The sequence below is a fragment of the Fukomys damarensis genome, unplaced genomic scaffold (assembly GCF_012274545.1).
Source record: "Fukomys damarensis isolate Sample0158 unplaced genomic scaffold, DMR_v1.0_HiC HiC_scaffold_1, whole genome shotgun sequence".
Classification (NCBI taxonomy): domain Eukaryota; kingdom Metazoa; phylum Chordata; class Mammalia; order Rodentia; family Bathyergidae; genus Fukomys; species Fukomys damarensis.
The window spans coordinates 70,423,101-70,438,570 of NW_022900913.1; the positions used below are offsets into that span (position 1 = coordinate 70,423,101).

General features: G+C 42.0%; 1 protein-coding gene across 3 annotated transcripts in view; it reads right to left on the bottom strand.

The window, feature by feature from the left end:
• Nucleotides 1-3,942: 3,942 nt before the first annotated feature.
• The window catches only part of Ercc6 (ERCC excision repair 6, chromatin remodeling factor), a 76,814-nt gene continuing 65,286 nt past the window's right edge, over nt 3,943-15,470 (bottom strand). For all 3 annotated transcript variants that reach the window (XM_010622510.3, XM_010622511.3, XM_010622509.3), the window contains 3 exons: nt 9,967-10,156; nt 9,326-9,401; nt 3,943-8,376 (listed from right to left, as the gene is read on the bottom strand). In XM_010622510.3, the coding sequence (XP_010620812.1) occupies nt 7,954-8,376; nt 9,326-9,401; nt 9,967-10,156 (689 nt within the window). In that variant the 3' untranslated portion in view covers nt 3,943-7,953. The remainder of the gene's footprint in view (nt 8,377-9,325; nt 9,402-9,966; nt 10,157-15,470) is intronic.

A 15,470-nucleotide genomic window follows, 5' to 3' on the forward strand; every position in this document is an offset into this window, starting at 1 on the left:
CAGCCTGAGCAATTTAGTGATTTAGAGAGACTGTGTCTTAAAAAATAAAAAGGGGTGAGGATGTAGCTCAGTGTGAGATCCTGGGTTGAAACCTCGGTGCCACAGAACAAAAGGAAAACATTCTTATCAGCAATGTCTAAGAGTTCCAGTTTCTCCACATCTTCACTAGTTACATTTTAATTTTTTAAAATTTAATTATACCCATTCTAGTGCATATAAAATGATATCTCGTTGTTTTTTATTGATGTTTTCCTAATGATTTAAGCCCTTTTTTTTCATGTGCTTGGTGGCTGTTCATGTTATCTTCTTTGGGAAATTATTCAGATTTTTACCTTGTGTATGTAGTAATGGGGATTGAATCCAGAGCCTTGCATTTAGTTACATCTGCAGATCTTCTTTTACATTTTATTTTGAGACAGGGTCTTTCTAAGGCACTAAGTTGCCCAGGCTGGGCTTGAACCTGTGCCTTTTATTTCAATCCTCCCAGAGTGCTGGGATAACAAGCATGCACTACCACATTGGGACTTGCCCATTGATTAAAATTACATTATTTTTATTGAGTTCTCAGTTTCTCTTGTACCTAAGACCTATGTTGAGATACAAGTTCATATACAAAATAGCTCTATTTAAAGAGTGAAAATCAGTAGGTTTTAGTGTATTCAGAAATATATGCAACCCTTAGTGCATTAATTTTAAAACATTTTCATCAGCTCAAACAAAACAAATTTCAACTTTTTAGCTATAGCCCACCTCTTACTACCCTTCCTAAGCAACTGCTAACCTATTTACTGTCTGTATAAATTTATTCTGAACTTTCATAGGAATAGAATTATATTGTATGTGGTCCCTCATCCCTATTTTTTCCCCAGTACCAGGAATTGTACTCAGGATCTAGAGCTTGTGAGGCAGGTACAGTGCCACTGAGCTAAATCCCTGGCCCCTTCACTAATTTTTTGACTTACAAAAATTTCAAGGTTCATTAACATTGTACCATGTATCTGTCCTTCATTCCTTTTGGGAACTGAATAATAGTCCATTGCATAGATATACTGCATTTTCAATCTATTCACCTGTTGATGAACATTTGAACTCTTCACTTTTGGGCTATTATGGAGAATGCTGCTATAGGCCGTCAGGTACAAGTTTTTTCATGAATGTATGATCTCATTTCATTTGGTTATATACCTAGGAATAAAATTTCTAAGTCATATAGTAACTTGGATCATTCAAGAAGTTATTTCTTCTAAAATGGCTGCAATTTGGCATTCCCACCCACAGTATATTTGGACTCCATTTTATATCTTTGCCAACAGTTACTACTGTCTGACTTACTTTAGTCATCTGAGTGTATATGTAAAATGGTGTGTTTCCTTGATGGACTATAGATGTCAAGCATCTTTTTGTGTGTTCACTGGCCATTTTTGTTCATTCTTTGGTGGAAATGTCTATTCAGATCCTTTGTCCATTTTTAAAATAGGAACTTGAAGAATTTTAAAACATCTAGTCTAAGCTGGATGCGGTGATACATGCCTGTAATCTCAGTACTCTGGAGGCTGAGGCAGAAGGATCACAAACTTGAATCCAGCCTGGGAACTTAGTAACTTAGCAAGACTGTCTCAAAATTAAATATTAAAAGAGGGCTGGGGATGTAGCTCAGTTTGAAGGCCCTTCATCAATCCCCATACTGGAAAAAAACCTATTTTAAATGTTTATCAGATACATGATTTTCAAGTATTTTCCAATTCTGTGGGGTTTTTTCCCTTTCTTGATGGAACCCTTGAGGCACAGAAGCGTTACAACTTGATGAACTGAGCTTTATCTCTTTTTTTTTTTGTACTTTGGGGGTTCTATCCAAGAATTCTTTGCCAAATCCAAGGTCATGACGATTTAGCTCTGTCTTAAGAGTTGTGTAGTTTTGGTCCTACACACAGGCATATAGGTCTGACCCATTTTGAGTTAACCTTCATATGTAATGCCAGGCAAAGGTCGAACTTCATTCTTTCACACATAACCAGTTACCATAGCACTGCTGGTTGAAAAGATTTCTTTCCCCTTGAATGGACTTGGCACCCTTGCTGAAAATCAGCTGAGCATAGATAAGAGGGTTACTTCTAGATTCGTAATCTTTTCACTCTGGTTCTCTGCCAGTATCACACTCCATCACTTTTCTATGCCAACTTGAAATCAGGAAATTTGAGTCTTTCCATTTTCAACAAAAATTCACTAGGAAAGAATGCAAGGGGGAAAACCATGGAGAGGTTTAATGTCACAAGGAACAGTCTGCAAAGGGAAGGCCTGGTTTATGGAAAAGTTCTATCTAGTAAACAGCAAGCAAGCATAATCTAATGCTCAGTCCTGACTGGTTGAGGGCCAGGTCCTGGTAGTGAGGTAGGGCTCTCTGTAGGCTGTTCATCCTGGCAGTTGAAACAGGAACATCCCTGAACAAGTCCCACAAAGGCTGTCCTCGATTCTGCAATTCTCCTGCCTCAGCCTCCTGAATAACTGGGATTTCAGGCATGTGCCTCCACACTTGGCCCATTACATGTGTATTTAACAGTGTCTTAATAGTGTCTCACACATTTCTCTTAAGGCTGTTCTCTTTTCATTCTTCCTCTCTTCTTTGGAGAGCAGGATAATCTCTCAATCTCCGCAAGTTGAAGTATTTATTTCTTCTGCCAACTCAGATCTAGATCCTCTCCAGTGCATTTTTTTGGTAATATTCTTTAACTTCATGAAGTTACATGCTGCCCTTGGGGCAAGAGGTGATGCTGGCAGCCTGCCCACCCTAGGTTCGTGTGTATGGTGAACAAAGAATTGCAATTGTACACCCAATGGTAAAAGAAAAAAATATTTATTGATAACAGCAAAGTGCACTCAGGGCAGATCCATACCAACAGAAACAAAAAAGGTGGCACAAACAGAAAAGTGGTGTCAAGATGACAGGGAAATAGGAAGCACACAGAAAAATCAGGCTTTCAGATTTTAAAAGATGTGTGCCCCACCTCAGGTTCTTCTCATAGAGTCTCTGCATGAGACTGACAGTGCTGTTTCACCTTGGGGTACCAAAATATGCATGCCTGTCCCAGAACTCACTAAGTCACACACATGAGATACAGTCCATACACGTGAAACCCCAAGAAGGTTCTAGTGGGGGAAAGATTAATGAAGTTCAGGCCAGGAGATCTAACATTCATGTGCATTAGCCTGGAGACTTTGAGATTTTCTGGGCCTGTTATTTCTGTTCGGTTCTCTTAGGACAACAGAAGAACAATTGGCCTGGGTGTTGCCCAAATTCAGGTGGGTGGAGAGGGAGTGGCCTCCTGGTCCCAGTTATGCCACCTGTACTGTCCTCATGTTGCCATTTTGGAAGTGGAAATTTAAGGAACGTTTTGATGTTGTAGTTTAATTCTGTACTTCACCAAAGCAGAGTGGTATTAAAGAAGAAAAACTATATAATTTTATCAATAAATGCAGGAAAAGCATTTCATAAAATAAAGCACTGGATTCAAGACTAGAAGGCACATTTCCTTAACCTGACTAAGACCACGTACTAGAAAGTAACAGCTACTGCCTATTTAACATTAAAATTTGTAAGTTTATCTTCAATGTTAGGGCAGAAGACAAAGACACCAAATTTCATTTTCATTTTGGAAATATATAAAGTATAAGGATTGGAATGGAGGAACTCATTATTTGCAGCAACATGATTATAACATACACAATTTACAGGCTATTAGAATGAAAAGTTCAGCGAAGTTGCTAGAAAACTGAAGATCAATAAATTATTAGAGATAGACCCTTATAAGCTAGAATATGTGATTTTGTTTCATTTTGTTCTTTGAGTCAGGGTCTCACTATGTAGTTGAGACTGACCTGGAACTCACTATGCAGCCAGGTTGGTCTCGAAATCACAGCGATCCTCCTGCCTCACCCTCCCAAGTGCTGGGATTACAGGTGTGCACCACCATGCCTGGCTTTAGAAACTGTGATTTTTAAAAAGATATCATTTACGATGGCAACAAGAACTCTGGTGTCTTAAGGAACACATTTAAATTGTAATGACTTTGTTATAAAATGTAAGACATAATGGGATTTTTTAATAAAGCTGTATTAAAAGAAAATGGATCAATAGGACCTATTCATGAGAAACTCAATATGATATGCAATCCTGACAAACCTGCACATTCACTACAATCAAAGAAATAAAATCTAAATGTGACAAGATGATCCCAAATGGATTTGGAACAAAAATCCAAAGCCATTCTACCACTTATAATTACCAATTATTTAGCCACAATGATTTAAGCATTGGAAGGATGAACTGCCTGTTGTTTTTTTTGGTTTTTTTTTTTTCTCTTAAAATGCTAGGTAGGGCTGGGGATTTAGCTTAGTGGTGCCTCTGCCTGCCTCACAAGCCCAAAGACCTGAGTTCGAGCCCAGGTACCAAAGATGCTAGGGAAGAGAGCTACCTACACATAATTAACATGAGAATGTTTTCTTGATCTAAGAGGGAAGAGCTTTTTAAATAAGGAGACAAAATACGTAAAGGCTAAATTTACTATATTTAAATGTAGAAACTTCTGAGTGATAAACAACGCTAGGTAGATACATGGATGTCCTAGTGACTCCATATTTGTATATAAAAAGAGAAAGATCCCCAGCCAAACTAAAAATCTTCAAATACATAGGAATAAGCCTAATAAAAAGTGTAAGACCTTTATGAAGAAAGTTATTAAAATTTTATCCAGGAATAAAGGACTTAAATAAAATGAGGGCTATCATGATACAAATGGGGGAAATTATATTATGAAAATTCTATTATCCTCAATTAATGAATAAACCAGCACAGTCTCAGTTAAAAGAGCAACACAATTTTAGAACTTAATAAGCTGATTCTATACTGTTCGGAACAGAAAGCGCACAAGACACTGGAAGGGGAGCCGGCCACAGGTGGCTGAAAAAAGGACAAAACTAAGTGAGCCGCCAAGCATGGTGATGGAGACAAGAGGTCCACACCTGCCACCCAGAAACGGACACAGCATGTAAAGAGTGGATACTTGGAGTGAAGAACAGACTACTCAGTAATAGCTGGGACAAGTCCCTTTTCATCTGTGTCTGGAGGGAAAAACCCTGACAAAGAGATAAGCCAAAGAAAACGAGGTAGAAATGAATCAAACAAGCAAGTTACAGCAGAGATCTACGAAGAGCCAATAAACATGGGAATGTTTGGCTTTGCAAGTAATCAGAAAATTCAACTTAGAAGAAGGTTCTTTTCTATCACAAGACTGGTTTTAAAACAACCACATATAAAGACTAATACTACTTTCTGGTGGCAAAGGTGACAAAGATGGGTCCTTTAATGGACCGTGAAGTGGAAGAAACAACTACATCCATTACAATTCTAAAACTACGTCATCTGTAACCCAGCACTTTCATGAAGGCAGAGTTTTATTAGAGAAGTGAAAAGATGTCTTGCACAAAAGGAGAGTATAATCACATTAGTACAATAAGGCGAGTATAATGACATTAGTGTCAATTACCTAAAACCAGTCATAAAGAAGGTCCAAGAGACAGTGGCTTAAACAAGCCAGTAACTTATTTTACTCTGCAGCAACAGGTCAGAGAGCAGTCCAAGCCCGGCAGCCCTTCTCCTCCATCCTCCATTGCCACCATGCACTCTAACGCCAGGCACTGAAGCCTCAGCAGCACCCCAGCCAGTAGGCAGGGACCATCCAGTGTGGAGCACAGCCCAGTCCTTGTGTACAGCCCATGTGGAAGTGTGCCACTGCCCTGCTCGGGACTTTGCGGCATGGCCACCACTGGCAGGAAAGCTGACTTGCCATATATTCTCATCACCCCTTGCATATTCATGTAGCAACTAAGGAATTTTATAACTCTGAGAAAAGGTTTATATCTTTTATTCATACCGATATACACATTAAATATATTTACACTGCACCAAGCATTTAACATTGTAAAAGTCAGATTATCTAATGTTACGCTGTCTTGTCAAAACCACCTGCATAGAGCATCGTGGTCCCCTTCTGTCTGAGAGGACAGGACTGTGTTCATAGGTGTCCAGCCCGAGACACAGCCCATCCACAGCCAAGGTATGGGGGCACAGCTGGGGTGAAGACTACCTCACGATTACTGCTTGGAAACTTCCAACAGGTATTTTCAGTTGAAGAGAAGGCTATACCTTCTCTCTAGCTCAATATGATTTAGACTTCTGACACTACAGGTAGGAAGCCCTGAGAACAAAGGGACACAATTTTTCTACAGGCTAAGGATTATAAACATAAAAATAAATGGAGAGCTCCCCAGAAGCAAATCAACCATGCGTGCTGACCCCCGAGCCAAGTACTGAAGGTTAAGACTCACTGACCTTAGTAACCCTTCCCATGGCAAAGCGAAGAAAGTAATATAACCCCCGACACACGCGCACGCGCGCGCACATGTACCCCCACACGTACAGACACATATAAAAATGAACAAGGTGGAATTCTACTAATGGAAGCAGGAGATCCCACTGGCAACAGTGACTGCCACGGAAGGGTCCCTGGTCTGAGCTATCAATCAAAGTCGCAGCAGAGAGTGCAACCCATGTCAGGCAGTTAGGGCAACACAGAGCCTGTAGAGGTGCCTCTTCTGGACAGCAGGGAAAAGCAGATGGGACCGGACACGGCTGCCCACTGTAAGCATGAGCAAGGCATAAGCCAGGGCATGGTGGGAGGCGAGCAAACTACACACACAGAGAAATGGAAGGCAAAAAGCACAAGCCAGCAGAAACATCCAGGAGACAGCTGGCAGCAGGACAGCTACGGTGGAAATGTCAGGAGCACAATGGACTCAGGGTGACAAGACTTCAGACAAGGGATGACGTGCAACCAAGAGAAGGAAATGAGAAAAACAAGGCTGAGGGACAGGACTGAGGCTGCACCACCACAGAACAGTGAGCCATGAAGAGGCTCAAGTGAAAAGCAAGCCACCAGAGCAGGAGAGCAACACCACAAGGGAAGACACGGAGAGGTGACTGCAGACAGAGGGGCCACAGCTGAAGCGGCACTCAGGTGTGAAGGCACCAGCACTGCAGCAGGGGCACTCACACACGCAGTCCAAGTGCATGGGCCAGGTCAGACCCTGGCTGCGATCTGCAGGGACGTGTAGGCACGTATTGCTTTATGTACTTACTAGCAGTTCTGCATGGATTTTTCATTTAATTTGTAAAATACAGTAATACTTTCAACTTTCCCAAAATCAACAGTTACTGTGGTGGCGGTGGGGGGCACCTTTTGCTTAAAGGGCAGCCAGGATAAACTGAGTTCGTGACTATTAACAAGTTATTTCCTGCTGTACTCATGGAAACACCTGCAGAGGGACACGCGGCTCAGGGTGGAGCCTGCAATCAGTGCCCAAGGCCCTGAGCTTAACCCTCAGCACCAAGGGTAAAAATTTTAAAACCTACCAACGTACAGTAGCGTAAAAGGAGACTGTTTATAAAGGCAACTGTTTTCCAAGACAACAAATCTGATCTCTTTTGGGTGGCAAATGGTAAATTTAAGCATTTAAAAGTTACGCACCAGAATACTGCTGCTATCAAATACTGATGACCTAATTTATTGAACAGGTCAACTGAATGGAAGCCATGTTTCTAGCACCAATAAAAAGAACGGAGACTCCTGACCCCAAGCCTCTCCATGAACACAAGGAACAAATGTGCTGTGAGGAGCATCTGTTGCGTCCCTGATTTTATAACATAGTTCCTGGTCCCGCCCCCAAGCCCCGTATTTCCTTCTTCAGTCAGCATTATTGAATCTTTGCAGCACTAAGGAAGAGCACCTCCTTCCTCAGCTCTGGTTATGAGGTAGATGCCATGTGGAGGTTCACAGGCCCAGGCAGGGCTCTGAAGCCTATGCTGGGAGCTACATGGGGTGGGGCTGAGGGGTGCTACACTCAGCAGTACTCCGGCCTGAGTCTCCACACCCCCTCCCCACTCGACGTCCTGTGAAACATGCACAGGTTCCTCAACAGCTCCCGGAAGACACAGGACTGTGACGTGGACAGCTTGGGCTCAAACTCCTGCAGTAGCTCTCGGGTGCTGGCCTGGCCATCTACGCGGGCCTGGAAAGCAATGAAGTTCCTCATGTCCACTAGCAGCTCATCGTGTTCTGTGGCACAGAGAGGCAGTGCAGACACCTCTGCTGGGTGCCCGTTTTCACTCTCCAAGTGCTCAGGAAGGATCAGGTGGTTTCTCGCTCTCATCCTGGCCAAGAGGGAGGAGGATGTGAGGGCTGCAGAGGAAGAGTCCATGTCCTCAGCTTTTCCACTGAAGTGCTCAGATGTGCGGTCTTTTTCTTCCCTTTTCACCACACCATCCTGCAGAAAAAAAGTGGCAGCACTGATACACTGGATTTCTAGGTTATATACCTACTTAGCTCCCCAGAGGCGATAAAGGGCCCCAAGTTAAAGGTAAAGGGCACAGGGCAGGGGGGACACAGTCAGAGACTATGACACATATCACAGCCCAAGGGAAAGGAGGAGAGCCTGACATCAGAGTCTACCTGCTGTTAATGTTTCCTAACAAAGTAGTGGACCAGAAAGGAGAGCACCTCAGCCACTCCCAGGGCCATGCACCATACTGGAGGCAGATGGAGGGAGGGCACAAGATGATGAAGGAGCAGGGACATCGCCACACTGCCTCTCTTCCTTTCACTCATGTCTGCTCATGCCTTCTACCTTATATCTTACATAAGTTTCCTTACAATGATGGCATGAATCGAACCTGGGGAGTGCTCCAGATTCCTGCTAAAAACACAGAATGTGGCGTCTGAAAGGTTCTATTCCTGAATGTATCCACACTCATTTAAAACTGGGAGTCCCCAAGTTTAAGTATTAACATAACTGTCATCAGATAGAGTGCTGAGTGGAGGCCTGAGGCCCGGTTCACTCTCCCTGAAGCACTGGGGGCAGGCAGAGCACTACAGAGCTAGTGGAGAGGGGAGTTCCACCAGGCAGCTCATCAGGCCAGGGCAACCACATTCGAGGTAGCTTAGAGGGTGAGACTCTGGAGTGGGCAGGCCCCCCAGACTAGGAAGATATAGTCATGGTGGCACACTTGTCCCTGTACCAATAAGTGCAGGGCAAAGATGCTGATTCAGGCCCTGGGTTTTAGAAGTCAGACCTTTTAGATTCCAGGGAAAGCACATCATGAATCAGAGCCCACAATGCAAGCATCAGGTGTCACCACACCAAGAGCAGCCATCTCTTTCACCCTCGGAATCAGATAAAATGAAGTCAAGCATGTCTTGCTTGACTATCCTGTTACCTGGAATTGTTTTGTTGTAGACAACAGAGGACGTTGCACAGAGAGGTTAGAGTTCCTTTTCTGACCAAATCTACTCCTACATAAGGAAAAGAACCACAGCAGACAAAGGTTAGCTTTTGTGATAAGGGACCAAAGTAGTTATTTGCCAACTGAACTCTTCTGGGAAAACGCATCTCTGTGGCTGTTCTTCCAGAGCTGCACAGTTCTAGCACCTCACCCCACCCCGGGCTCCTTCTCCTACTCTGCCAGGGAAACCACTGCTGTGTCTTGTGAAGCAGCCCCTCAGATCCCTGCTTGGTGCATGGAGCAGGCGCCACCACACAGCACAGCCGAGTGACTCCTAAGGACTGCTGAACAGGCTTGCTACTGCTACGCACTAGGTGACCATCCCCTTAAAGTTTAACCATTACTCTGTGGCTGCTACTATTGTAACTACACTGTTTCTCAAACTAAACTGATCACTTCCTCCCCCTCAAGGTCTGCTTTGGAAAGTGAGCTAAAGTGACAGTGGCATGCCCAAGTCACCCAAGCCTGGCTGGCCCGCGTTCCACAGCCGCCCTGGCTGAGCATACGCACTCGCCCTGACGGCAGCCAGCCCCAACTTCTGCTACCCTGCAAGCACAGTGGGGAGGAGCTCTCACTTCACTCTGGCACCGCTGTGGCCAGTCCAGGTGGGAACACCAGACGTAGCACCCAGACACTGCTGACGGGATAGCCGCAGGGCTTTCAGGGCATCCTGTGCCACTCGGTTGGCTTCTGCCTCCACCAGCACGTAGTCTGGGCTGGCACCATCCACGATGGCATCATGCTTCACCACGCTGTGCACGCCCACTGGCAGGGACAAAGGAAGCAGTGTGAGACCACGGGTGCACACATCCTCTCTCCTTTCCTAACAGTCTGTTACCGTGGGAGACAAAAATAAAGACCACACAACTGCTCTTCACAGGGTGTCTGCTGAGACCTGGGAATGTCACGAATGCAGGTTCTATGCACACCACACCTGACAGGGGAGTTATAGTGACCCCTGTTTTAGAATAATCCAAGGGAAGGCTTTCATCACAACCTTAACACTTACCCTTTTCCCTGTCCCTGGGAACAAAAGCAAACACCTCCCACTAACTTTTCTTCTTTCTTTTTTTTCTTTTTTCCAGCTTTAATTTGAGTTTATTGGTACATTTTAGGGATACAGTACAGTTACATTCATTGTTGGGATATTGTACCTCTACATGACAAGTCTTGGTTCTCATTTTTCCCCTTACCCCTGCCCTCCCTTCACCCCCTCCTCCCCTCCCCATCTACAAACACTTTATTTCCATCTTTTCATTATCTCACATTTTTTTCTTTTCCCTTATTACCCTTCCCCTACCCATCCCACCTTCCCTACACCTTTAGCTCCTTTCTTCCCATTTCTAAATGTCAGTAATCTTATTAGGATCTTATGTATTATTGCAGATTATTCACACAAGAGAAACTATTCAGTACCCACTAACTTTTCAATGAAGGCAAAAGTCTAGGCCAGAACTACAGAATTTCTAAAAAACAAAGATCATGAAAACAGCACACAGCAGAATAACTGGGATAAAATTAATGTGGTGATTGGTGGAAAAACCATAGCTTTGAATACTTACATCAATGAAAATGAAAGAATAAAAGTAAGTTAAACTTCCAAGTACAGGTTATAAAACGAACAAATGCTAAATAAAAAAGCCACCAAGGCCTGGAGATTTAACTAACTGGTTCTGCCACCTGCCTTATAAGTAAATGCAAGGACCTGTGTTTCATACCCAGTACAAAAAAAAAAAAAAAAAGGCCACCAAAATTCAACATAAACAAAAGTACCAGGAATAGAATAATAAAGATAAAAGCTAAGATAACAAAATAGAGAACAACCATAGATCTGGTTAGTAAATAAACATCTTGGCTTTTTAAATAAAAACCAAAATAGATAATCCTTTATCTTGTCTTAATCAAAGAAAGAAAAATAAATTTATACAATTATAAATGATGAGGAAATTGTCTTGAAACCAAAGCAAATTTTAAAAATTTTCTAAGAATATTTTATATACATGTAGGTAAACTTGAAAAGTGGACAAGATAGACAAGTGGACAAGATAGCCTGTTTTCTAGGAAAACAGACCAGTAACATAGAAGACACAGAAGAGAGATACCAATGATACACATAAAATAAAAAACTACAAAACAACATCATTTACAGATAACAATAAGAAAATATTAGTGGACTGGGGATTTAGCTCAGTGGTTCCACTGCCTGCCTCAAAAGTGTGAGATCTCAAGTTTGATCCCCTGCACCAAAAAAAAAAAAAAAAAAAAGGGCAAAAAAAAATAGGAGTTATCTAGGAATTCAAGGTTGGTTCAGTATTAAGAAATTCATTATCTAATATTATATTAGCTTCAATATTATCCATAGGTGATATTTCTAAACGAGCATGACACCACTAAGGTAATCCCTCATCCCTATACATAATTCCAAAAACTGAAAATTGATTGATAGTTCCTTAATAAATATATACCTTACATTTAATATCAGAATCTTAATGAATAAAGAGTAGAGGTTATTTCCACTAAGAATGGGAAAGCTAAGATGTCCATTACATCTAATACTTGCTATTTAACATTTAATTGGACACATTAGCTAGTGCAGTAAAAAAAAAAAAATCAATAGGGATATGAATTGTAAAGCAAAAATTATTTTTTGTTTTTTTTTAACCCAAGGCCTCGCTCATGCTAGGGGAGCACTCTACCACTAACCTACACCTCCAACACCCACCCCCCACCTCCACCTTTTTAAAAGTTTAAGTCAAGGCCTGGCTCAGTTGCTCATGCTGGCCTCAAACTTGCAAACCACTGGCTTCAGCCTCCCAGGTAGCTGGGATTACAGGTGTGTGTCACTTCACCCAGCCTTTCTGAAGTTTTAAAATAACAATATGCAGGGCTGGGGATTTAGCTCAGTGGTGCCGCCGCCTGCCTCACAAGCTCAAGGTTCTGAGTTCAATCCCCAGTACCAAATAAATAAATAAATAAAAATATGCCTAGAAACCCTAGAGAATCAACTGTAAAACTTAGTAAGTCAGTGGTGACAAAATAAAATTAACCTACAAAAACCTTACAGCCTTCCTAATCACACACAACAGTCACCTAAAGGGTAAAATGGTGCGAGAGACTCCCTATATAATAACAAGCAATAAAACAGGAATAAACCCAAAAGATTTGCCAACCTTACATGAAGAAACTTTAAAAGACTCTCAGAAGGGCATTTTCTAAGGCCTGAAGAGATGCAAAGATTTCACTTGTTCTTGAGTAGGGAACTCAATAACTACTGCTCTCTCTGTTAACTTACATGGTCAGGACAATCCCAATAAAGACACCAACAACCTTGTCCATGAAGCTAACAGATGAATACAGAGGCTCATATGGAAAAAAGAATGGGCATGAAATCTCTAGGAAAATGCTAAAAAGGCAAAGCTGTGCCCTGATGGAGAGAGTGGGACTCTGATTGCAGGTCTGTGCTGAGGAGGGAAGACAAGGCAGGGACTAACAAGAAAGCACAGGTGCAGGCCCAGATGCTGCCATGCATGGGACGTCACTGTCTGACAGGAGCACTGAAAGCCACTTACAAAACGGATTTAAATACACAACGCTAGCAAAGATGGGGAGCTCTTACTCAAGTGCATCAGAGATCTCAACACAGAAAATAAAAATTTTCCAAGTAGCAGAGAGGAAAACGTGGCGAATTCCTGAATTAGCTAAGAGTAGAAAAGGCTTATATATGACTAAGATTAGTAACAGGTAAGATTGATAAATCTGAATATATTTTTAAAATAACTTTTCCATGGGAAAAAATTACTACAAACAAAACAAATCTAGAGAAAATGTTTACAACATATATGAAAAATAAAATAAATGGGGATATTAGAGTTAATATTCCTAATTTGCAAAGCATTTAAAAAAACTAAGGGGGGAAAAGACCAAAAACCTTACTTAGAAAATGGGCAAAAGATAAACAGACAATTCACATGAAAAAAAGAAAAAAGATACAAATGGCCCTATATGTTACTCAATTTAATTTATTGTAAAATAAATGCAAAATTAACACTAAAATGAGCTAACGTTTACCATTCAGACTGGAAAAAACTACAAATGCAACACACTCTCTTGGCAGTCTCTGGGCACTGAGACTTGTACAAAGCTGGTGACAATTCACTTTGACATCAACATATGGAGAGGAGTTTGGCATTATCTCAAAAACCCCCCAAATTTGCCACTTGTAGGGATTTTCTCTGAAGGTAAACCCCTAACAATACTAAAACATGTAGACACAAGATTATTTATGATTAGAAAAAAACTGAATAATATAAATGTTCAACTGAATAATGAGAAAGCTCTCTAAACAAACATAGAGCAACTGTCAGAATACATGATGTTTTTTTGAAGAAACAGAAGAGGATACAGTGGTCCCTTGGTTCAGGAGCTTAATTTGTCCCACAATTCTGGGGAAGATGGCCACATTCCTGTGCAAGGAAGATGGCAGGGAAGACTGCTGCAGTTGTGTTTGTCACCCCATGCAGAGTTGGCAAATAGAAGCAAAAGTTTGCCAAATGCTTCTGTTTGCAAACCAGACAGAAGAGTTGGTGAACTGAGGTATTACTATATACCGGGAATGTGAAATTATACACACATGCCTGCTTAGTCTGACAAAAAAGAAACCAGGAAGGGAATGCCAAGAACTGATGGGACTGAGGAGAACCATCGGAGGGTGACACTTCTCTGAGCCATCTCTCCTTAGAGTTTTGACTTTTGTAACTATGCTAGTGTGTTACAAATTCACAAAGTAAAATAAAAGTCAACAATGTATATAGAAACAAGTTAAAACTATTTTAAATTGGTAACATAATCATTACCAACTATGAAACAAGAAAGGAGGGATCAAGAAACGTTTGAACATAGTGGTTTGACTTTAAAACTTCAGATGGACTAAAGACAAAAAAAAAAAAAAAAAGTAAAAACAAATTACTGAACTCTAGTTGACTTTTGTAGGTGCCACAATAACTGGGAGCTTGACATCCCTTTGCCATGTCTGGGCTAGCTTCAACTTATTTTCTCTTCATTTTTTTATCACATTTTCCTGCTTCTCTATACACCAGGCACATGTGAATTTGATCTTGCTGGGTATTCACGTTAACCCTGTTAAGGCTCAGATGGGGTGGAAAAAGTGCCAACTCTAAGCTATTACTGCAGCAAGAACCTTCCTGGAATGCTGCCCTGTGCCTGACAACACTGAGGTTGCTGGGCTGGCTGGTGGGCACAGGTAGGGTGGAGCACTGAGTCCTCTGTCCTTCCTCAATCCTGTCTCAGCCCCAGGGAGCTCCCTCACACCAATATGCCATGGGCACATTCTCCTGAGCCTCTGCAGATGGGCAAGGTCCTATGCTGTATTCTTTCATGTGAACTCCTGCCAGCTGGGTCTCTGGATGCTCTACTCTGTGTTCTCACACAGTCTGATTGGGTTCTATCTGGTTCCCCTTTTATGTCACAGCCTGAAACCACTCAAGGTCATTAGGAGAACACAGCAACAGGAAGGTTCAGTTCATATCCCATCTCTCAGAGATCGTTGACTGCCCTTTGTACTTGAGAACCACTGTCTCAAAGATCTTGTCCGCATCTCAGTGGTTCTGAGCATGACAGGAAGTACTATTCCAGCCTTGCTGGAAGCCAAACTCAGGGCTTTACAGACAGGTGTAGGTGTGCATATCTGTACACGGATACACACATGCACACCTATACATGCATCTATTCCTAGCTCTGCAAAGAAGCACTGACATACTACTATCAATGAACCTCTGAGAAGCCAGGTCCTACTTTCTAAATCCAGGGTTTCCTATAGAAGGGACTGATACCAGGGCTGGAAAGGAAAAGTAAGAGTGGAACTTGGGACACCTTTGGTGCTCCCAGAAGTCAGCAGGTATTCAAGGAATAATGATAAAAGACCAAGACAGGAGCAAAATGGAGCTCTTTCCAGGCAAATCTAAGACAACATGGGTACCACAGAAATATTAAGGGACTAGATATGAAACAAAATGTATGAGTCCACATACTGATAGAAAATAAATCTTTTTTTTTTTTTTTT